Source organism: Lasiodiplodia theobromae (genome assembly GCF_012971845.1).
Source record: "Lasiodiplodia theobromae strain AM2As chromosome Unknown scaffold_10, whole genome shotgun sequence".
Taxonomy (NCBI): domain Eukaryota; kingdom Fungi; phylum Ascomycota; class Dothideomycetes; order Botryosphaeriales; family Botryosphaeriaceae; genus Lasiodiplodia; species Lasiodiplodia theobromae.
In genome coordinates, this window is record NW_023336300.1 from 869,473 (window position 1) to 891,642 (window position 22,170).

Below are 22,170 nucleotides of genomic sequence, written 5' to 3' on the forward strand. Positions count from 1 at the left end.
ACTTCCGTCCCGGCAGCTCCCCGCCTGCAGCTTCCCGCAGCTCGATTCTTCACCACCATGTCCTACGCAACCCGCCAGCTGTTCTGGGACGGCAAGCCGCAGCCTGCCTCGTCCGGTCAGACCTTCCAGAGCATTGACCCCTCCACCAACCAGCCCATTGCCACCATCCAGCAGGCCGCCCATGCCGACATTGACGCCGCCGTGGCCTCTGCCCAGAGTGCCTTTGCTTCCTGGGCCTCCACCCCGCCCATCCAACGTGCCCGCATCCTCCTGAAGGCTGTGCAGCTTCTCCGCGACCGCAACGACGACATTGCCCGCCAGGAGACTCACGACACCGGCAAGGCTTACAGCGAGACCAGCACCGTCGACGTCATCACCGGCGCCGATGTGCTCGAATACTTTGCCAACATGGTGGCCGGCGGCGGGCTGAACGGCGAGACCGTCCGCCTGCGCGACGATGCCTGGGTCTACACCAGCAAGGACCCCGTCGGCGTGTGTGCAGGCATTGGCGCCTGGAACTACCCCATTCAGATGTACGCGCTCCGCAATTGACAAGATTGAAGTCCCCAGCTGACAAGCAACGCGCGCAGTGCCCTCTGGAAGTCGGCTCCCTGTCTCGCGGCCGGCAACACCATGGTATACAAGCCTTCTGAATTCACCCCGCTGCACGGCGAGACTCTTGCTCAGATCTACACCGAGGCCGGCGTTCCTCCGGGCGTCTTCAACATTGTCCAGGGCGCCGGTGATGTTGGCGCTTACCTCACCGCCCACCCGGGCATCTCCAAGGTCTCCTTCACCGGCCAAGTCAGCACCGGCCAGAAGGTGGCTGCTTCTGCTGCTGGCGGCATGAAGTACGTAACCATGGAGCTCGGCGGCAAGTCTCCGTGCATCATTCTGCCCGACTGCGACGTTGAGGCTGCTGTCGACGGTGCGATGATGGCCAACTTCTTCAGCACCGGCCAGGTCTGCACCAATGGCACCCGCGTCTTCGTCCCGGAGTCCATGCTCCCTGCTTTCGAGAAGACGCTCCTGGAGAAGATCCAGTACGTTCGTCCCGGCGACCTCTTCGACATGAACACGAACTTCGGCCCGCTCGTCAGCGAGGTCCACTACAAGAAGGTCATCTCCTACATCAAGCACGGGCAGGAGGTCGACAAGGCCAAGCTCCTCTGCGGTGGTCCCGACGCGCCCCAGAACCTGCCCGAGAACCTCAAGAACGGCTTCTGGGTCCAGCCTACCGTCTTCACTAACTGCACTGACGACATGAAGATTGTCAAGGAAGAGATCTTCGGTCCCGTCATGAGCATCCTCACCTACAAGACCGTCGACGAGGTCGTGCGCCGCGCCAACGACACCCCGCTTGGTCTTGCCGCTGGTGTTTTCACCAAGGACATTAACACGGCGCACAAGGTCATCCAGCAACTCCAGGCCGGTATCACCTGGATCAACACCTGGGGCGAGAGCCCGGCCGAGATGAGCGTCGGTGGCTGGAAGAGCAGCGGTGTTGGCGTTGAGAACGGCCGCAAGGGTCTTGAGGCCTGGGTCAAGAACAAGAGCACTCTGGTCGATATGAGCGGCCAGGTTCCTACCGTCTTCTCCAAGTTGTAAAGAAGTTAGACATGAAAAGTCACGGACATGAAGCATGGGATCGGCGTTGATTTGAGGGGGGAAATTCATTTGGAAACGAAATATTACACAGATTACCCGCTGAATGTACGAAACAGCAAGCCCGCAACCCTTGAAGAGAGTGAATGAAAAGATCTACAACAACCAGTATCCGGGTGGTGTGAGAGCGGGGTGTGTAGTTTGTCCCACATTGTTGCTACGCTCCTCCCCCACGCGGAGCCGGCGGATTGTCCCGCTGTGAAATTGCGCCTCTTACAACATCTTGCTTGTTTCTTGCGCCCCCTTGACTCGGTGAGACTCGTTGACTCGTGCATGGTTGGTCCAAGCTTCCTAGGTCTATGACGACGATGACCGGTTTCTCGCGAAACGCCACCGTCGTTTTAGGGATGCGGAAACGCTATCGTAGGCGCTGTCTCACGAGTGATAAAAAAACAATAATGAAAAGTCGGAGCACCATGTCCTCAAATGCTGCAAGGGTGGAAGGTTTCGGCGAGATCCACACTGCGTGCACACAGGATCCACAGACTATAGACGTTACGTAGGTACAATACAATAGTTCGGCGTGGAGCTGTGTTTCATCGGTCGATTGCTCACAGTAGAGCATCAGTGCTTTTTTATTTTTTCCGTGATGAATGTCGTTGCTTGGCTTTGTTTCGCAGCTCTGCTGTCGTACTACTACACCAGACTCTGAGCCAATGACGCGGACGAGAAAGCGAGGTGGCGACGGTAGTGTACCGTATCTAGCCCCGGACATTTGTGTTCTGGTAGGCTTCCAGAATCCTTCTATCGATTAGACGAGGGAACAATCCGCAACGGCGAACGGCAAAGGGTAAAAACGTCCCCAGCCTTGCTTGCCCCAAACCACAAACAGGAAAAGGAAGAGCGCACGAAACCATTGGCTTGCACTTATCACTATCAATCGGGGCTGCCGACAACAATCATTAGGGGGCGTTCGTCGTCGTAATGCAGCACCCGGTAGTTCAGCTCCGGCGGCGCGGCTGGTGGTCGCTGCAATGCAAGGCGGCCTGCCTTACAGCCTGCAGGGACTCTCTCGGCTCGGACTGCGCCGGACATGTGTCGTTTTTTGGTAGGGGTGGGGAAAGGCGAGGGGAAGGCGCCCCACAAGGGACCGGCCGACCGACCGATTACCCAGCCAGCCCAGCCAACCGCGCGCGTGTTGAGAGCCTGTGTCGCGTGCGCACGTTGGAGGATCCACACTGGCATTTCTGCGTCTTGGCTGCCGTTTCGGGGCCCCCTGGTGGGGTCGATTACTTCTTTTAATCTACTTTTTTTTTTCTCTCTTGTCAACCCTTTGTTCCTATCGTCGCTTTCCATTGGCTTTTTCGTGCTTGAACGGCCGGGACGGACGGATGGATGGATGCGTTCCGATCGGACGCGCCCGCTGGTGGTGTGAGATTTTTGAGCGAAGGGAGATAGCAACCATACGCCGCTACTTATAGCGTGCCGTTCCCTCTCCCGCCCTTCTTTTCATCCACGGTTTGACTTGCAACAGTACACTCCCAACCCTCGCCTTTTTCTCACTCCGCCTCAGCTGAGCCAACGCTCTTCGTATTGCATGAGGATACTGAGCACGGCATATCTTTTTTTTTTCAACAATAGAAATCGTCCAATCATCCTTCGCTCTCTTTGGCATGGGAGCGCCTGAATTTCTTTTTCTCTCATCGCAGCGCTTCTCACTGTCACTGGATCTTTAGTATCCAGTTTCTCGTATTTCTTGAGGTTTATCCCGTCTTTTCAGTCCTTTCTCTTCATGAAAAGAAGAATGACCGCGAAGATTACGCTCTTCTCTCGTTTTTCTTTGAAGGAAAAAAACTTTGTCTATTTTTTTTTCCATCTGACTCCCATGGCATGCAAGATTTGCAAGCCAGCGACGCCATTCAGATCGAAGCCGTCTTTCTCGTGACTCAATTCTCTCGCCGTCAACCACCTTTATTTCTAGCCTGACAAAGGTGTGATCTCCAACCCCCCAGCTCCTGAGGGTTTTGTACTTGTCACCGCAGCATCCAGAAGATAAAATCAAGGTAAAGTTTAACGCCAGAGACGCGGACCCGAACTCTAGACTAGAGGGAAAGATACATTTTTTCCATCTTGGTCCGGTCACCTCGTACAGCCAAGAGCGCATTTGTATCTAGTTGAGAGGGTAGGTGTGGCGCATTAAACCTCCACAAGAAGACAAACTCGATTCGAAATCGGGCTGGGGGTTGAGGTGATGTTGTGCTCAGCTTCATAGCACTTCTTTTGTCGTGACTTATTTGCCAGCCAAGCCCCAGGTTCAACCCCCTGTATAACCTACAAGCAGCTGCTTGTCCGATCGGGTGTAGACGCAACGCATGCCGCCATGTCAGCTTGGCCAGCCTCCTAATCTCAGTCCAGTACCACATAGCTGGAAGCGTACCAGCCAGACGACAGTGTTCGTTGGAAACAGTCGGGCCCACCTCCTTTCGATGAGGCTGCAGACAGCCGATGGGATGGATGGGAGATCTCTTACAGGGTGCAAGACCCCCTCTCCAGCCACTATGAACAACGCAAACCATCCCCCTCGTCGAGCCAGTGCCAGAAGGTCAAACCTACTCACCACTAGTGTCTGTCAACTCCAAATCAGACGGGATAGTAACCTGATCGGGCTAAGATTCTGTCCTTTCGACGTACGAAGATGAGACGTAGCGGCGGCTCGTGCGAAGGCCGTGCGAAGGCCGTGTGGAGGGGCCGAGCAGCGTTTGTTTGACCAATTTTTTTGCTCATATCCTCGTATTCGACATGTTGCTGAAAAAGATGCTTGCCGAGCTGATTGATACATGCCATTCTCCCGACACCTTCGTGGTGAAGTCGGTGCTGTGTTGTGGTCTTTGAGAAGGAGCACTCAGGGAGCGCTCGGGCCATTCGGCCACCTTGTGCAACCCCACTGGCTAGACTATTACGTGGTTGAACACAGATTCAGACATCTTACTTGATTCCTCAGTTCTTGGGTGCCCTACACACCCCAGCTGAGATCAAGGTAGCTGTGATTTCTGCAGTGACTCAAGAGTGTCGAACCTTCCACTTTCCTCGAGTTTCTCTTTTCCTCTGCCCCAATTCGTAGTAAATTCAAACATCCGTTCTGTATCTAATCACTTGTAGGATTTCGAGGTTCGCGTTTTCCTCTAACTGATAACGACACCTAAGAAATGTAATACCGAAAGAGTATACGATTACCGAGCTTGCTTGTAAGTTAATAGGTATCTCCTCCACCTCCAGAGGCTCTTATCGAAGCTTATCCATTGGCCGAGAAATTCAACGCCACGAGTGATTGGCTATTAGTGAGCGATGGAATTCAGCATGTTTCTGAATTAGGAAAGAACCAGACCGAGTGGAGGTGGTAGTGGATCTGCAGGGCAGAGGGGATACAAACCTACTCCACCATAACAAGTTCTCCATGAGACCTTAAGATCTACCTTCACTCACTAATAGTCCAACTGAAGACGTCATCAGGTTGATGGCAAAGTCGTTGCTCTGATGTCTATACATGCTCATTCATGGTCTGTATATTTTGATACAGTTGATACATACAGGTGAGAGAAGAATAAAGGAAAAAATGGCCTGACTCCTTCGACGCCCAAAGCATCCCTGGAAACCCGTGACCCCGCTAAGAAAACAGAAAATTCCGAGGCAAATTGTAGCGCTGCAAAAAATAATGTGTAATCATTCTCTTGTTCTTTCGCTTTCTTGAATTTCCTCAATGAGGGCAACAACGTGCCAGTCTGTTCACCCGATCCCAGCGGCACGTTTCATCTCGGCACCCAGCCAATCTCCTCGATGGGCCAGCGCACCCACTGCCTGTAGACGGGAGGGAGGAGATGATATATGCGCGAGATCAGATGCGTGCCCCAGCCCTTGATCCACCAGAAGCTGTCGAGGCGATGCAGCAGGATGCTGTAGTAGGAGAAGACGACGAGGGCGTGGGGATCGTGCTGGGACAGGAGCTTGAGGTACTCGTTGGACACCATGCACGGCCACGAGAAGATGCTGCGGAGGTGGCACTCGTTGGGGCCGAGGTTGAAGATGTACGTGTACGACTTGATCAGGTCGTCCAGGGCGGAGAGGTAGAGTTGGGCCTGCTCCGGGTTGGCGACGTCGCGCTCGATGAAGCGGCGCAGCTCCATCAGTTGGTCCTCCTCGGGCGGGCGGGCGGGCTCGCTGGTGGGCAGCGGCTCGGCCGTGACGCGCGCTGGCACGGTGCCGCTCTGCAGCAGGGCCGGGTCGAAGGCCGGGACCTTGACGCGATGTAGGAAGGGCCCGATGCTGCCGTTGAGGATCCACTCGCTCGAGCTGAAGACGATGCTGGCGATGCCGCGGAGCAGGAAGAGCCACTCGGCGACGCCCTCGCTGCTGACGAAGGGGATGTCATCGGGTTTGCGGGGCAAGGCGAGGCTGAGGATGGCGGTCAGGGCGCTGAAGATGTATAGGGCTGAGCAGTTCTCTTGTGTAACGTGGGGAAGGATGCTGGTGGGGCCGCGCAGGCCGATCTTGTGGTGCGAGACGGCACGCGAGATGTAGAAGTCGGCTTTGTCGGGTTTCCAGTGGGCCATGTGGGCTGCCGACACGGCCAGAATGGCCCGCATGACGAAATCGTGCTGGAATGCCAGACGCGGCACTTCGACGCGCCAGACACTGCGGAGTTCCGCCGTCTGCGAAATGGTGAAGGCGGTCGAGGTGACAAAGTTGTGCAGCAGCTCCAGGTCAACCATGTTCAATCCCATATGGCCTTCATCCTCCAGTAACGGTACCGTGTGCGGGCTCGGTGCCGAGGAGGGAGTGGTGGCATTTGGGTTGACGGACGAGGCACCGGAGCCAAAGTAGCCCTGGGGGCTTTGCGACGAGGCAGCCGCTTTGCGGGCCATGATCTCGGGAAAGTCGCATGTTATCGAGTGCTTGATGCAGTTCCGGCAATGGGGCTTCGTCTCGTCGCACTGCGCGCCGTTAGTCGTGTATCACGTGACCAGCATGGTAGCCGTAGGGCTCTGGCTGATGGGGATGGGCGGGATTGGCGAGGTTGGCGATCGAATAGGGGATGGGTAGAATAGGAGAGACCGGGATACCGCGCGCGGACAGAGCGCAGACTCTGGGTAGGGCGGTGAGATATTCTTAAGATCGCTTGATATCGCGCCTACTTGCTCACCTTGATCTTGCGGCGTTTGCAGTGGCCGCAGCCATTGCGAGATTTCCGATGCGGTTTCCGAGACGCAGCAGGAATCATGGCGAATGCGAGTACGACTACGCCGGCTACGCCAGGAACGCGCACTGGTCGGACGGGACGGCACGCAGAGGCACTCGACCAGCGGGCGGAGGTGACGTAGCAGCGCTCAGGGCGTGTTTGCTCGAGATGTTGTTCGTTCGGGTTGAGGGAAAAGTGAATACGAATGCGCGAACGAGCTGTGTAAGTATTTAAAGCTGGCTGAACACAAAAGCGCCCGTGCTTGGTGAGCGCCCTTCGCTCCGCGCCAGCAGGCTGCTTGCCAGTCTCTTGCCCAGCCTGGCGTTGCTGGTCCGGTGGGGAAATACTCTCGCTGGCTCGTTTTCGCGCTGCCGTCGCAGCTGTTTGTCGCGGCGTGGCGTTGTTCCGTTCTGAAGGGGCCCAACACCGCGAGCCCTGCCAAGCCTGTGCTCTTCCTCGCCTTTCCGGATGACATACAATAAGTACTGCGCCCAGGCCCGGGGACTGCAAGCTCCCGATCTGCAAGCCCTGGCCAGTCGTTATGTCCGGCGACCGGGTCCACCTGACCCGACACTGCCCTACGACATGCGACTCCATCTTCACTCAACCATCATTGAAACCCGAAGAAAACACCGTCTTCTCGTGCTCCAGTCTGCTAAAAACTCCCAGTACTAGCTTGCCTTCTTGTTCCTTGTTCTTCATGTTCCTCGGCCTCGCTTTCCGCTTAACTCCGGTCACCATCGACACCAATTAAAGCTTTGTAAGATACTTGTGAGGACCTGATACCCCACCGCTACAAGTGATTCGTACAGCATATATCAAACGAATAGCGCGGCATCGTCTGCTGATCTCTATATCACCACATAGCCTCAAGTCCAAACCACTGCCTTCGCCCACATGAAACGATGTCTATTATGCGACCATACCCGAGGAGGTGGCAAACTGGATGTCCAAGACTCCTCCAACTTTTGCGACTGAATATTGCAAGAAGACCCAGAAGCTTCTCAGATTCCTACCTGTTTTTACCACCAATGAAATATGATGTCGATAGATGGGATTATGTGTAGTTTTCTTCCCCGCTTGAGGTCAACTATCTCAAGAGCGGTTATATATCGAAGTCAATAGTACTTGAGGGCCACAATAAGAAGGAAAAGATCAAACAAATATCCGTCTCAGATCAGAAGGCCGTAGTATTAAGTCGCACTCTCAAAAATCCAATACACCAGTGACGATCTTCAACAGCGCAAAGCCTTGATAGTGGGGTTGTGAGAGCGTTAAAGGCAGAATCTCGCGACAGTACTAGTGGCTACGCGAGACTGCACTATATGTGCAACCCTCTCATGTCCTTTTTAATTACTCGCGGTGGGCGCATGAGGATAGTGCCGAGGAACCCCGTCCATGTGATAAGCGAAGGGTCAAGCAACGGGACGACACCGCTTGGCTGCGCCTTCTGTCGAGGCTTGGTTGGACACGACGATGGTTCGAACGAAGGATACCGACTGACGCAACTTTGGCTCACTCGATCCTGGGGTTCCGAGAAGTAGCCTCTGTCAGCAGTTGCAGACGCCGAGTCTAACCGAACCGAGTTATGCACCGTCGTTTTTGTGCACCCGAATACGAAATTATCGGATTATCTCAAAAGTCCAGGCCGCTCGTCACTCCTTCTGCTTCCGGTGCTGTGGCTGACATGGGACGGCAACCCCGCACCTCAACGGTTTTTACACACGCTAGAATAGCCATTCAGCTATGTTGTTATCTTCATCGCGACCGAAGGAGCGTGTCGAAGTACGGTACACTTTGCGAAAACAGCCTTGATCGGTAGATAAGACACGTAGTGACGCTCCCTGAGTTTCAAAGAGCCTCTGCTATGACCTTTGAAGTCTGTTTTTCTTTTGTTGTGAGGAAATATCACGCTTCAAAGTTAAAGACTGAACATAAACTCCTGGCCAGCTAGAGGTGCACATCCAAATCTTAGAGACAAATGACTGATCTTCCCTTACGCACTTACCCCCCAATCCACAGTGTCCTAGCGCTGACACCTCGTCTCCTCATCATTCTTGAATGCGGACATACGTCTGTGGGTAAACATAAGCCACGCTAAGCATCCGTGTCCGTGTCCGTACCCGCGAACAGCTCCGTCAACCAAGCCTCCCCTTACCCCTCTAGACGGCCATTGCTGACTTCCCCACATATCTACAGCTGCCGAAATAATCGGATCGCCTCTGATTTCCCCTGCCTGTTCGTCCGAAGATCTCGTTCTCGTCTATTTTTGTCCAAGGGGCGTCGCCATGGAGATCTCCGTTTCATTCTTGACTGTGCCTTTGCTGCCTGGTTCTCTCGTGACCGGTGTAGTCACCGCTCTGAACAAACTTTGTGAATTCCTTCCCAGTGGCTGGAGCTGTGATGAGGCTTGGAGGGACTGACTACGCCTCTCTCGCATTGCTATCTCATCGCATCGCATTCTACGCCGTGTCCTCGCTCTCGCCGCCTCTTTTTGCGTGGTTTATCGTGCAGCCCAAAAATAAACGATTTGTGGTACATCGTGGCTTGCATCGTTGCTATGATAGAGGTCGTAGGCGGGATGTATAGTATAAAGCGTTGCAGTTTTTGCAGTGATGATGATGATTCTCTCCATCACTCAATCAACAACCAGAGTAACTCACGATTGCACCATCAAGAACGATACACCAACTTCCAGACGATTTCAAACAACTTGTTGTTGTACGAATCTATTACTCATATTTATTATTTTCTTTCTTTCTCGTGAAAGAGTACCTCTCAGCGCCCAATTGAACCGCCCCAGGAAAACAAAAACGCAGTGATATCTAGGGTATAAAAAACAGTATCAAAAAAAATGTCGGACGGCTCAAAAGACAGCTTTGTGCTCTATCACTACAACCCTTCGACAGCCTTGGCTATCGTCTTCATCGCTCTATTCGCCAACACGACAATGTTCCACCTCTGGCAGCTTCTGCGACGACGGACTTGGTACTTCATCCCATTCGTCATCGGTGGCATCTGTAAGTGATTGTACCCTCGCTCCACAGCTGTGGATGAGATTTGCTGAGATGTCGCTGCAGTCGAAACGGTCGGATATCTCGGTCGCTTCATCTCCAGCCGGCAGACGCCCGACTGGAAGACGTGGCCGTACGTCATGCAAAGCCTGACTCTTCTCCTGGCGCCTGCCTTCTTCGCCGCTTCCATCTACATGGTCCTCGGTCGCATCATCCGCCTGACGGACGGATCGGCGCACTCGCCCATCCGGGTAAATTGGCTGACCAAGATCTTTGTGCTGGGCGACGTGATTTCCTTTCTTGGACAAAGTGCTGGTGAGTCGCCTGGATTGGATCCTTGGTAATTCCGTGGTGCTGGGATGCTGACTCTTCTCACCCCAGGCGGCGGCATGCTTGCAAAGGCAGACACACACAATGACGTCAAGTGGGGCGAAAGGATCATCATCGGCGGTCTCTGCGTGCAGTTGCTTTTCTTCGGGCTCTTCATGATCGTCGCCGCCATTTTTCACATCCGCATCTCACGCGTGCCAACGGCCAGGGTGGGCGAGCTGACAGTGCCGTGGCGGCGGTTCCTGGTCGTTCTGTACGTGGCCAGCGTTTTGATCATGGTCCGGTCGGTGTTTCGAGTCGTCGAGTACATCCAGGGCTCGGACGGGTACTTGATGAGCAAGGAGATGTTTATCTACATCTTCGACGCCTCGCTGATGTTTCTCACCATGATCATCTTCAACATCTGGCATCCGTCTCGCATCATCAACAGCCACACTGCAGCGGGAGCCTCTTCCGACGAGGAATCCGAGCGCAGCGGTCACCAGGTGCTTCAGCAATGGAAGCCAGCGCATGCTTCACGACAGACTGGTACAGCTTAAAGTTGGGACTACCAAGCCTTGTTATCTATTGGCCGTGGCACGACGCGTGAGATGGAGTCTTTCGCGGAGACTGCGGGTGCTGCGCATGGTCTTGCGGTTCGGAGTACCAGATTGCGCTTCGACGGCGGAAACGCGGGTCATCTGGCCAACGTCGGCCTGCTGCTTCTTGCTCTCGCGCTCAAGCCACTCGGCGAGAGCTTTCTGGAAGCTTTCGCCATCGAACTTGTTGGGCCAGCCATGTCTCAGGTACAGGCGCTTGATTTCGGTATCGGATCCGGGAAGGGAGGAGGACAGCTGGTATCCATGGAGGCCGCGCATGGGCACGAGCGTGAGATTTCTGTAGCCCTCGACTAGGTCGTTGAGCACGGCGCCGGCGGGGCGTGCTGTGAGTCTGTTGTCGAATTCTTGTCTGCCAGTTTCCTTGCTGTAGAGTTGGAAAGGCGTCGCGAGCTTCATAGTCCTGTTTTCTATATTGTAGACGTAGAAGTTGCCGAAATCGGAGCAAGACTTGAAAACAATCAGTTCGCCGGGCCTGGCGACTTCGAGCATGTCCTCGGCCTCGCCTTGGTCGAGGTAGTTGATTCCATAGGTTCCGTGGTCGAGCTCCGGGCTGGCGCGCTGCACGACGGTGTTCTTCAGATAGGGCAGGAAGCGCATCACATCCACGACGCGCGGATCGTAGCCGAGGGGCTCCAGCATGCTCTTCAGCTGGTGGTGGGGTGGCCACTGGAGCTCATCGGCAGGGATGTAGCGCATCTTGACGAGAGTGGCGTAAACACGACGCACGCCCTCGATCATCTCGCGGTGAGGCTCCAGCTCCTCTGGCAGCTCACCGACGCGAACAAAGTCGTCAGCAGACATTCCCTGAGGAGCGCGGTCCGAAGACGGCGACTCGCTAAAGTGGCACGAGAGGCCGTTCCTTTCGCAGCCGGTACCTGGTTGGGTTAGCCAATGACGCAGGCCACGTGACGTTGGGGTGACACGACAGACGGCTGGGGTGAACATACACTGCGGACGCTTGCCATCGCACTCCCAGTGGCGCGTGGTGCACACGGAGCAGGCCGAGTCGGCGAGCGATGGCGGCGGCGACGGCTTCTTCTGGCGGCCGAAGTCGCGGGCGGTGTCTGGTTCGTCAGCGGGGATGGCTCAGAAAACAGGCATTTTGCTACACACAGTCGGCAGTGTTAATGTCACCGGTCGTGTGAGAGCGGCGGAAGCTGCCCGTGTAGGGCACCGAGTTGCGGCGGGCGTGGACTTGGATGCTGTTAGGCAGCTGGGCCGGGTCGCGCTGGTCCATGGTGGGGTAGTTGAGGCGGGTGCTGGCGACGAAGACGCCTTGCGACTGCTTGGTGAAGTGCGGCGGCTGCTGGAAATGGTGGTAGTTGGGGACGGAAAAAGCGGGAGCTGCGTGCTCGGTCGCCATGGGGCCTGGATTGCTGGGCGGGCTCTCTTGGGAAGGTCGAGTCTGAAGGAAGATTCTGCGAGGCACGGTAGGATCCCAACGCGGTCTCGGTCGAGCGTATCGGACTAGGGGCGATCACCGTGGGCGCATTCGCAGCGGCGGGCGGCAGGTGATCATAGACCGAGGGGCGGGAGTCGTGGCCTTGGAAGTGGGTGTGGGAGAGGGGTGCTGGGAGGATGCTCAAGAGCGAGCTGAGTGCACGAGGGGACGGGCGCTGGTTAAGGCTGAGGGCAGGTGCGGCTCTTTCTGCATCTCGAAGCAAGTTTCGCTACCGGCATCAGGGGTGGGGGGAGGCTAACGAGGGCGTGCTGCTGGGCCGCTCATCATCTCGCAGCGCGGTAATTTTCGACCGCCTGCGCCAGGGCGCGCCTTGGCCTGTGGCCCCCCACGGCCGCCGCCGGCCCCAATTACGCGCTGAATCCGTCATCCATATCGCTGCCGCCCGTCGTGCGATCCGGCGCTCGGCCGACCGTCGACCTGCGCGCTGCGAACGTGCCAGCCAGGGCGCTCGCGCATTCAGGGCGCTTGCATCATTTCCCCAGCCCTCCACACGCCCTTCCGACGCCGGCTGCCTCTCCCCGAGCCTGCAAGTCTTGCCTGCACCGGCTGCTTGGCGCCATGCCTGGCAAAGCAGCCCTCTCCATGCCCGATCCACCTCGCCAGACAGCTGCGCATTTCGTTGACACGAGCAAACCCAATCTCCGCGGCCTCCTCGGCACCGTGCTAGAGCTGAGCGCCCAGAGCAGGCTCTCAAGACCACGCCTCCAGCCGCCACGGCGCGTGCAGGAGGCACACGACGTCTGGGTTGGACTGCTGCCACTAGGCTAGCTGCTACTGCCACGGCTGCCGTCGCGCAAGCTCCCGCGCCGGCGGACTGGGCCTGCATCCCTGCCTCTCCACAGCGCTCCCCGCGTGTGACGCTGTGATACGTCTTCTGCAACCTCACTCTGATATTGCCCGTCAGCGCGACTTCTGACTTCCTTCGTGTCGGCTAGCTCCTGTCTCGCCGCTCTCCCGCCAATTCCAATAGGCCGTCAATATGTATAGCCACCGCAACGGCGCGCATCTTCACCCATGGGGCCCGGGCTGGACGGCACTCCTTCCGCCTACCCTCTTGGCGTCCGCCGGCCCGCCAAGACTTCTTCCGTCACGCCTTGGCTGTCTTCGCGGTGCTACCCTCCAAGCAGTCATCCCCGCCACCGCGGCCATTCACAGCGTCGAAAGAGTTTCCTTTTCGGCGGAGCGGCCCACCGCGGAGCGCCTGCGACTACCCCGCTGGGCGAGCGCAGCCCTGGTCGGCTCAATGCGGTGAAAGGAACGCTTACGTCGAGTGCCAGGAGGTGCAGCATCCATCCCTATCTCCCCCAGATATTTGGATCTCCAACCAAGCCGGATCTGCTACGCCCTAGCCCCCAGACGGGCCCCTACGCTGCGCCGAGAGCGACGGACCATGGACCAGGTGCTTAGGCTCTTCTCCATGCTTGGCATGTCGCACTCCTGTCTCTTCTGTTGAGCGTCACCAGCCGTCCAGGAGCAGCGACTCGCCGCCCGCTCTGCTGCATCGTGGTTTGCTTCGGCGAGTCCTGGGGGGCGTGCGGCATTTCCGAATGGGCCCTGATAACCGCCTTCCCATTACGTACTAATTGGCTTGGCAGGGTCTCGCCCAACCACAATGCAGGCGCAATCGCCCCGGCGTGTCCAGCGGCGTAAACCCTTCGCACGATGAAAATTGCGTCAACCCACCCGGCGAATCTGCTCCCCATGCTCTCCGCGCCGCGAGTCAAGGCCGCCGGCCTAAAGGTTAGCCACCACGGATCGCGAGCGAGCTGGCCCAACGGCCGCCAGCCTGGCTGGTGGCAACATCGCTTCAGATCGTGATCTGTAACCCCATGTCGCTTCAGGCCGACTCACTCTCCCGCTGCAGCAGCATCCGCCGTGCAACGCGCCGGGCAGCAGCAAAGTCAGATCCACTGTCGGCCGATCGCTGATCCCGCCCTTGCCGAGACAGTCAATCCTTTAGCCGTAGCTGACAGCAATTCTTTACTTGATTTCCATGCCACCGCTCTGTGACGGCGCGGGAAGTCACACCGTCTATCCTCACCGACTAACCGCTGCCTGTCCGCGTGCAACCGTCCGCGCGTCGCGTGCGGGTGCGCGACAGCCTCATACTTTTTTGGATTTGGAAAAGAAGCGTCTTCTTGCTCTTGGCTTTGTCCCAGTTTCATCCTGTCTCATCAGCAACCATGATCGTCGCCACGTTCTGTTCAGCTGCCACATGTCTCCCGTTGCGGCCCAAGCCGTCTGCTGGTTTCGTCATTCGTCGTTCTACCTTCACTCCACGTCCAATGACTTGAGCTGCCCTTCTTTCCTAGCTGCGATACGCGCTCCACCTGCGGCGGAGACTCACGAGCCAGCACAGCAACACAGTCACCTGCTCACCACGCTGTTAACCGGGACTCCACAGCGATCATGACGCTGCGCTGCCGTGCGCTGCTTTGAAACTCAGCGACGGCCCTGACGTGGTCGTCCGTTCCCCTCATCCCTAATGCGCGGTTAATGCGCGTTTTGCTATGTTGAACAAAGCGTTCGCGAGGCGCAGCTTTCACCGTGCGTCGACGACGCCGCACTCTCCAATCAGGGGCCCGCAGATGTTATTTCCGGAAGCATCGTGGTCGCCGTCGCCACTTTTTGCCCTGACCGAGTCTCCAGCGTGCCGAAAGGGTTACGGGAGCCCTTTGCCGGAATCGGCAGCTTGCTTCGCGCTTAACCTCGTCGGAACTCCGATGCGGGAGACCATGCTTCGGAGGATTCGGAGTAACTGCATGAAACGAAGATTTCCTTCCGTTTGCAAATCCGCGGGTGGCTGCGGAAGCAAACCATATCACTCGGCAGATGTTTCTACCACAAAATGCCGCTCTATGAAGCTCAGGTACCTTACTTCTGTGCGGCACTGCAGTCGAAACGCCGGCCCGTTCCCTAGACTAGTGGAGCTACTATCCGACAGCCCCCATGTATAATGGGGCCCTTGTCGCTTGCGAGTTTCATGGTTGTCAAAGATTCCAATCCTCTGCCCTGTGCTGGAAAGAGAACAACACGGTCCAATCAACCAAATTCGCTTGTCGTCACGTTAAAGACTAATCAGTTGCACAGCTTCCATTACGACTTCTGCATTCTTACAACCATCGGTCTTTCAGCCAGCAAGACAACGCGTGCACCGTCTCGTCCGGCTTCTCCATTGTAACCCAGTGCGTGGCATCAATCTGCCTGATTTCCAAATCTGGCAGCAGTCCAGCCTGTCTCGACGGCTCAATGAACGAAGGCAAACAAATGTCATCGTGCGAGCAGGCTAGGAACAAGGTTGGCACACGAACTGTTAACCTATCCCCACGTATATGCCTCTCCTTCTCCCAGTTCAACCCGAGCACGTAAACCTTGTACCAGTTGAAGGCCCCATCAAACCCGTGTTCCCTCGTCCGGGCCAAGTACTCCTCCTTCCAGACACTCCCATCCTTTGCGTAGTCCTTAACTTCCTCCCTGGTATCTGCCTCAAGGTACGCCCGGACCGCTCCGCGTCTGCAAAATATATCCCTCAAACAGTTGGGGCGGCTCCCGTGCAGCGCACACCACAAGCTTTCAGCCCGCTGCTGTGTCAATTCCGGCGCATCCGGCTCGGTGAAGAACTCCCAATACGCATACCTAGCGTAGCCCGTCGCCTCCTCGAGAGCGTAGTTCAGGTATTCCAGGTTGAAGGGCGACTCCCTATCGGGCGGCATGTAAGCGATGCTCACGAGCACCAGGCCAGCGACCAGCGCGGTTCCTTTCCACAGCCACATGCGTTGGGCAAGGAAGGCGCCCCAGTCGTGGCCGACGACGATAACCTGTGCGATGCCCTCGTTCGCGAGAAGTTCGGCGAGGTCGGAGGTCATGAGATCGGAGGTGTACATGGCCGGTTCGGCCGGCTTCGACGTCGCGCCATGGCCGAGCAGGTCGGGCGCGATCATACGGTGCGAAAGGGGCCGAAGGGCCGGGATGATACGCGACCACAGGAAGGCACTGTCCGGGAAACCGTGCAGGAACAGGATTGGCGGCTTGTTGGCGTGGTAGCCATTGCTGTTCCGGGTACCGTTCGTGTTGCGGGCGGCTGCCAAGGAGGAGGTTGGGCTTGTGGTCCTCGATGAAGACGTGTCAGGTTGGGTATCGTAGTAAGTGTACGTCAGTGCGCGTGACGTTGTGAACGTTTTCCTGGTAAGGCCTTCCATCTGTCCTGCTTCTCTATTTTCCTTTCCAGGCAATGTCGTTCTTTGCTTTTTCTCGCTTCGCGCCCTGCAGCTGCTGTTAGCCAGGGGCGTCGTCGCTGCTGCAGGAACAGGAGACGCCACGGACGTAATCACGACTCTCTCGAGCGGTATGGTCGAAGCTGCGAAGGGCAGCAGGACCACGGGGTTCGCCACCGGACGACGCGAAGAGCAAGGAGGCAGGCTTATATTGCGCCTTGCTCCACCCTTCCATTTTTATCTTGCACCATCAATCTCAGTCTGACCTTCCGGCCGGGACCTGTGCTTACAGCAGCGGGCAGGCGATTAGCAGTGCATGCTGCTCCATTGGGGCCTCTCCGCCGATGGCGCATGGCTTTTCTGGCGCGAGCGAGAGCGCATCAAGGCAAGCAAGGGGACTCTCCGCAACATGGCGCACATCGTCACCGTGCTTGTCCCCTCCGCGATCTGGCCTGATGGATTGCAGGTTCAACATGGGCGACGGCGTGGGAATTCGCCGAGAGTGAAGAGAGAGAAAGCGGGGCCGCTTCTGGGCACACGAGACCCGGTGCTTCTGCATTGACGCGCTATTTCACCGCCTATCAGATTCTAATCGCCAAACTCGCCTAATCGTACGTAAGGTACGCGCTTCAAAAGCCTGGACCACCCTCCTACCGCCCCAGCCCATCTATGAGCCCGGAGGTTTTTCCGTTTGTCGCTCGATGGGCGGATGGAGAAGTCGATCAGAACCCTCGAGGGTAGGTAGGCGATCATGCATGATGCAACAGGTCAGGCTCGCAGCGTCCCTGATTGAACCAGTCACATGCAGTGCTTGCGTACTTTCCATGAGATCACCGAGTCTATATTTCGTATTCTACCCATGTCTATCTCGAAATGGAACAGAAAAGGCAACGCCTTGCTACGACCGTAACTGATGGATCTACCCTAAAGGAGAGCGATCAACGACGTGCATGGGCGCCCAAGCCAGCCACGCTGCATCCAATCTCCGAAAAAAGTTTCATTTCCCTTTTTTGTTGAAATCTGATGCTCACACGCGTCTTCTCGTTGACACGCGGTAACGGTGTCAAACCGCTTCGGCCCGGTTCATCGGCAGCAGTGATCGTCTGATAGGCGTCGATCATGCTACCATTCCCCAGGTGTTTTTGTTTGCCGTTTTTTTATGTGTGCTGCGCAGTAGAGCATCTCTACTAATTTTTTTTCTCCATTCTCTCAACCACGTTCTGGTCTCCCGTCGTCGCCTTGCTTTAGTTCTCGGCGGGACCGTCGATCTGGTTGCCGTTGCGGTCGAAGTGGAGGGACTTGTTGTGCCAGAGGGCGTGCTGCAGGGCCCAGGCGATCTTCATGCCCTTGACGCCGAGGTTCATGGGGACGGGGACGGGCTTGTTCTCGAGAATGCTGTCGCAGAACTCGTTGGCCTCGGTGGCGAAGGCGTCCTCGAAGCGCTCCCAGTACTCCGGGGGGACCTCGTGGTTGATGCCGGTGGCACTGGCGACTTGGATGTGGTTCTGCCAGGATGTTAGTGAGTTGGTTTGATAAAAGGAGAGGAGGGGAGAAAAATCGGGTTGAGGAACTTACGATACGGGGGATCAGGTTGACCATGATCTTGCCGTGGGTGCCGATAATCTCAGTAGCCACGTCCTGGCCGTGAGCCTGAGTCCTGCTGCAGTAGTAGTAGGCCATCTTGCCGCCCCAGAACTCGACAACACCGATGCCATTGTCGACGTCGCGGCTCTGGGCCAGCTCGGGGTGGTGGGTGAGGGTGCCGATGGCGAAGACGGTCTTGGGGACGAGGTCGTCGCCGAGGAACCACATGGTCAGGTCGATGTCGTGGATGCTGCAGTCGACGAAGACGGCGCCGTTCTTGGCGGCGTAGCGCACGAAGAAGCCCGTGTCGTCGCGCAGGTCACCCGTCTGGCTGCGAACCATGAAGGGCGTGCCAATGACGCCGGCCTCGATCTTGGCCTTGGCTTCGCGGTATGAGGCATCGAAGCGGCGCGAGTAGCCGGCCATGACCTTGAGGTGGGGGTTTGCCTCGGCGGCATCGACGACGGACTGGGCCTGTTGGTGGAGACACACTTTGTCAGTTCTCAATTGATCTCGTTTGAGGGGAAGAGATATGAAAAGAAAATTGGGAGTGTTCTAGCAAACGTACATCCTCAAGGCTCGTCGACAGCGGCTTCTCGCACAGAACGTGCAGGCCCTTTGCAATGGCAGCGTTGGCCTGAGGCGCGTGCAGGTCGGTGCTGGTCGACACCCAAACAGCCTCGAGTCCCTGGTGCTGGAGCATCTTGTCGTACGAATCGTAGACGGTCACGCCCGAGCCCGGTGCGAAGAACTCGCGGGCCCAGGCCAGCTCGACCTCGCTGATAGTGCACACGGCGACCAGCTTGGCCGTCGGGGTGCGGTAGAGCAGGGTCTTGGCGTGACGCTTGCCCATGCGGCCGAGACCGACAACACCGATGGAGACGGTCTTGGTCGGAGCCCTGGCGGGCATGTTGTGGAGCGAGTCCATGTTGTTGACGCCGGGAGCCATTTTGGTGGAGTTTGAGGGCTGCGGCGGTTTGGATTGGAGGAGAAAGCGGAGGAGAAAGAGATGTGAGAGGTGGGAGAATCGAGATGCTCTGAGGAAAGAGAAGCCTCAGCAAGGCGGAGAGACGGTCTTTTTAAATCCATTCGTTCTGTTCGGACTGAGCTATCGCGACTGTTGGAGCTCCTGTGGGGTTGCTAGCTTGCTATCGATAGCTCGGGGTCTGGGTGGGAGCTATGGCCGGGGAAAGATTGCCCCTCGGGATCGACTTGCCCCCCCGCATGGAGAAGGAATGGCACGAGCGACGCCTTAGGCACGCCACAAGTCGCGCCGCGACGCGACGCGTTGCGGGGAAAGAATGCTCCGTTCAGCATCTCGCGATGCTACGGGAGCAATCTTTCGACGACCCGTTGGTGTTGAGTAGCGTTGGTGCAGTCACAGGGTCCAGAAATTCGACCCCGCTACCCCGCACTGTTCCCGCATTGACGTCAAACGAATCGCGGAGGGAAAGTTACTTTCGGAAGAGAAATTGGTGGTTCAGGGAAAAAGTTTATGGTAGTGCGGCTCATCACGCGGGGGTTGACATGGAGTGGATTGCCACTCTTGGCTGGCCGGACTGCTATTTTGAGTGTGGAAAGGAAAGCCGACAATGAATTGGTACTATCTCCGCTTCTAAACTTTCTAGATCTAGCTGTCTCGCGGCAAGTAAGCGTGTTTCTTGAATCCAAAGGAAATGAGGAACGAGCCTCCCAACTTCGTCCGAAGAGGATACATCTTTTCAATTACATCCCTCCCTTTCTTTCTCACCTTCCTCCGTCTTCAGGCAACTTGACATCCGGAAGTTTCTTCCATTGATTCACCATCATCGTCTCCTCAATTCTCTCCCCCTTCTCTTCAAACCCTCTTCTCCCACGCCGTAGCAACCAGCTCCCAGTACCTCTCCGGCTCCTTCCTCATGTGCCCCACGTGCGCCGACCCCTCGAACATGGCGCGCTGAACGCGCAATCCCTTCGCCTCGGCCTCGGCCGCGTGCTCCTCAACGTCCGGCGCCAGGATAACCGCGTCCTCAGACGAGTAGACATACAACCGCGGCGCCTCGCCGCACAGGAGTTTGCCATCGTTGAGCACCTCGCGCATCTCCATCGACAGCGTCTGCACGCCGAAGAGGGGCGGGATGTGGAAGAAGACGATGAGGAGAATGGCGATGAAGAGCTGCAGCGGCCACCGGATCAGCGGGAACGAGGGCAAAGAGAGCGACATGGCTGTCAGGCCCTGGAGGAAGCGCGAGCGACCCGGGGCCGAGTCGTAGATGATGCTGGAGGCCGGCAGGGCGCGGCCCGTAAGGGACCGATACTGTTGGCAGAGCATGGCCAGGTGCCCGCAGCCGCCGTTGGACAGGGCGTGCACGAGGAGGCCGTTGTTTTTCCCGTTGGCGGAGTCCGTGGGGACGTAGGAGCAGATGGTCGCTAGCGCCGGCGCCAGCTCCCGCTTCTGCCGCGACGCCGGGTTGAAGAAGAAGTCGCTGGTCGACGACGTGACGAGCAGGATCGGAGAGGCTGGGTACAGCATCCGGTAGTACGTCGTGTACTTGGCCACGTGCTTCGGCTGAGCATCCATCCACGAGCACACGAGGATGAGGCCCGGCGTGCCCGTGCTGCCAGGGGCGCGCTGCGCGGTGCCTGGCTCGGTCGATGAAGCGACGGCCGGGTCGTAGAGGTAGGTTTTGTAGTTGAGTTGTTGGAAGTCCGGGAGCCCAACGGGTTCGGTGGCTTGCTTCTTCTCTGATGTTGGTGCTGCCATCTTGGGATTGCTTCTCCTTATTTTCCGCTAGCTCTTGCGTCTTGATGAATTGTATGAGAGGTGGTTGTAAACCAGAAATAACAGTAGGTGTTGACAGTAAAGACAGTAAGGAATGGCGGACGAGCGAAACGTCAAATGCAACGGAAACCAAGCAAGAACACTGCGTACACTGAAGGGGTATTTCACTAAGCACTACGGCATGCCGAAGCTGAACAGCTCTTGAAGAAAAAGGATGATGCAAATTGCTTTTTAGACACTATTGTTGCTCCGTCTCCGCCACTACTAAGATCCGGTGTTCGGCCGTAAGATTACACTCTGTTCTCGGTACAGCGCCGTCCCACGAGTCAGGCGTGAGAAGGCCCGGTTGGCAAGGTTTCAAACACCGGTCATCGGTTGCCACTCGACCAATAGGAACTCGCCATTCGCTCCCTCGGTATCTTCCACAACACCAACACCTTTTGGTGGATCTTATCTGTCGTGATGTTGTCTGATCAGTAGCATCTCCGGACTTGCTTCGGTGATGGAACCTACTTGGCCGCTCAACAATTCTTCAAGAAGACCGTTGAGCCTCTGAATCCTGATCCCTGTTTACTTGTGCCTCGGTTCAATCAGCCTCGGCTCAGCCATCTGCTCTCAACCTTTCCCTTATGCTTCACCTTCGACAGTGGTCATGGGAGAGAATATCTATATTGTACCCTCAGCATTGTGAGCTGTGGAATTATTAGTCTTTGAAATATTCTTATACATAGAGTAATGGAATTTGTGACTAGACTGAGGAATTCTATGTAGTGACATGTATCTCTTCCGCCCTGGTGATCCCTCCTCACCTCCCCGCCCACATCCATTAGGCTTAGCGCATTCCTTATAAGGAAATTTACCATCTATCATCTCTCGCTGACATCCAACCACTAAAGGTGTTTATTTCTCGACCAATAGATAAGCTCCGATAAGCGTTGAGAGAGGTGGGAGGGGAGGTGAGGAGGGATCACCAGGGCGGAAGAGATAATAATCGGCTTAAGATTCGGGTCTCTAGCCGATCTCGCTGATAGTCCTCTGATGTCTTCAACACTACGACCATTTTTAAGGGATGGGATGACTATTAAAATATAGTAGACTCGCACAATGATCTTTTGTTTTTATCATGAATTCACAACTAAAAACCCTGGAGCTGTCGGTGTATTTCGCAAGATTTTTCAAGTAATAGTAGATGTCAGCACCCTCAATGACTTTAGACAACGATCATTATAAGTAAGTAATGATGACTGAGATTTTAGTTTACACCGTCACATGAAGAAGATATAATCATGATTGGCTCGAAAATGAGAAGCAAGCTGAGCTGATTCTTTCGTGGATAATTTGGCGTGAGTGATCGACCACAGAAGGAAA

General features: G+C 56.3%; 7 protein-coding genes across 7 annotated transcripts; 2 read left to right on the forward strand and 5 right to left on the reverse strand.

Moving 5' to 3' along the window:
- Positions 1 to 57: 57 nt before the first annotated feature.
- Positions 58 to 1,608, forward strand: LTHEOB_4041 (Betaine aldehyde dehydrogenase; the record flags this gene model as incomplete). The annotated part of the gene is made up of 2 exons (XM_035513032.1): positions 58 to 533; positions 591 to 1,608. 2 exons carry the CDS (start codon positions 58 to 60, stop codon positions 1,606 to 1,608), a joined length of 1,494 nt encoding a protein of 497 aa, XP_035375434.1.
- Positions 1,609 to 5,411: 3,803 nt separating this feature from the next.
- LTHEOB_4042 (C6 transcription factor) lies at positions 5,412 to 6,880 on the reverse strand (the record flags this gene model as incomplete). Its single annotated transcript, XM_035513033.1, has 2 exons — positions 5,412 to 6,593; positions 6,803 to 6,880. 2 exons carry the CDS (start codon positions 6,878 to 6,880, stop codon positions 5,412 to 5,414), a joined length of 1,260 nt encoding a protein of 419 aa, XP_035375435.1.
- Positions 6,881 to 9,692: 2,812 nt separating this feature from the next.
- LTHEOB_4043 (RTA-like protein) lies at positions 9,693 to 10,721 on the forward strand (the record flags this gene model as incomplete). Its single annotated transcript, XM_035513034.1, has 3 exons — positions 9,693 to 9,858; positions 9,919 to 10,167; positions 10,234 to 10,721. The coding sequence occupies 3 exons, from the start codon at positions 9,693 to 9,695 to the stop codon at positions 10,719 to 10,721; spliced, it is 903 nt and encodes a 300-aa protein (XP_035375436.1).
- Positions 10,722 to 10,742: 21 nt separating this feature from the next.
- Positions 10,743 to 12,144, reverse strand: LTHEOB_4044 (Transcription factor; the record flags this gene model as incomplete). Its single annotated transcript, XM_035513035.1, has 3 exons — positions 10,743 to 11,656; positions 11,729 to 11,845; positions 11,895 to 12,144. The coding sequence occupies 3 exons, from the start codon at positions 12,142 to 12,144 to the stop codon at positions 10,743 to 10,745; spliced, it is 1,281 nt and encodes a 426-aa protein (XP_035375437.1).
- A 3,212-nt stretch (positions 12,145 to 15,356) lies between these two features.
- On the reverse strand, positions 15,357 to 16,442 carry LTHEOB_4045 (Alpha beta hydrolase fold protein; the record flags this gene model as incomplete). Its single annotated transcript, XM_035513036.1, has 1 exon — positions 15,357 to 16,442. The coding sequence occupies one exon, from the start codon at positions 16,440 to 16,442 to the stop codon at positions 15,357 to 15,359; it is 1,086 nt and encodes a 361-aa protein (XP_035375438.1).
- A 1,259-nt stretch (positions 16,443 to 17,701) lies between these two features.
- Positions 17,702 to 18,990, reverse strand: LTHEOB_4046 (Nad binding rossmann fold protein; the record flags this gene model as incomplete). Its single annotated transcript, XM_035513037.1, has 3 exons — positions 17,702 to 17,962; positions 18,033 to 18,515; positions 18,610 to 18,990. 3 exons carry the CDS (start codon positions 18,988 to 18,990, stop codon positions 17,702 to 17,704), a joined length of 1,125 nt encoding a protein of 374 aa, XP_035375439.1.
- Positions 18,991 to 19,878: 888 nt separating this feature from the next.
- LTHEOB_4047 (uncharacterized protein) lies at positions 19,879 to 20,784 on the reverse strand (the record flags this gene model as incomplete). The annotated part of the gene is made up of 1 exon (XM_035513038.1): positions 19,879 to 20,784. The coding sequence occupies one exon, from the start codon at positions 20,782 to 20,784 to the stop codon at positions 19,879 to 19,881; it is 906 nt and encodes a 301-aa protein (XP_035375440.1).
- Positions 20,785 to 22,170: the final 1,386 nt, after the last annotated feature.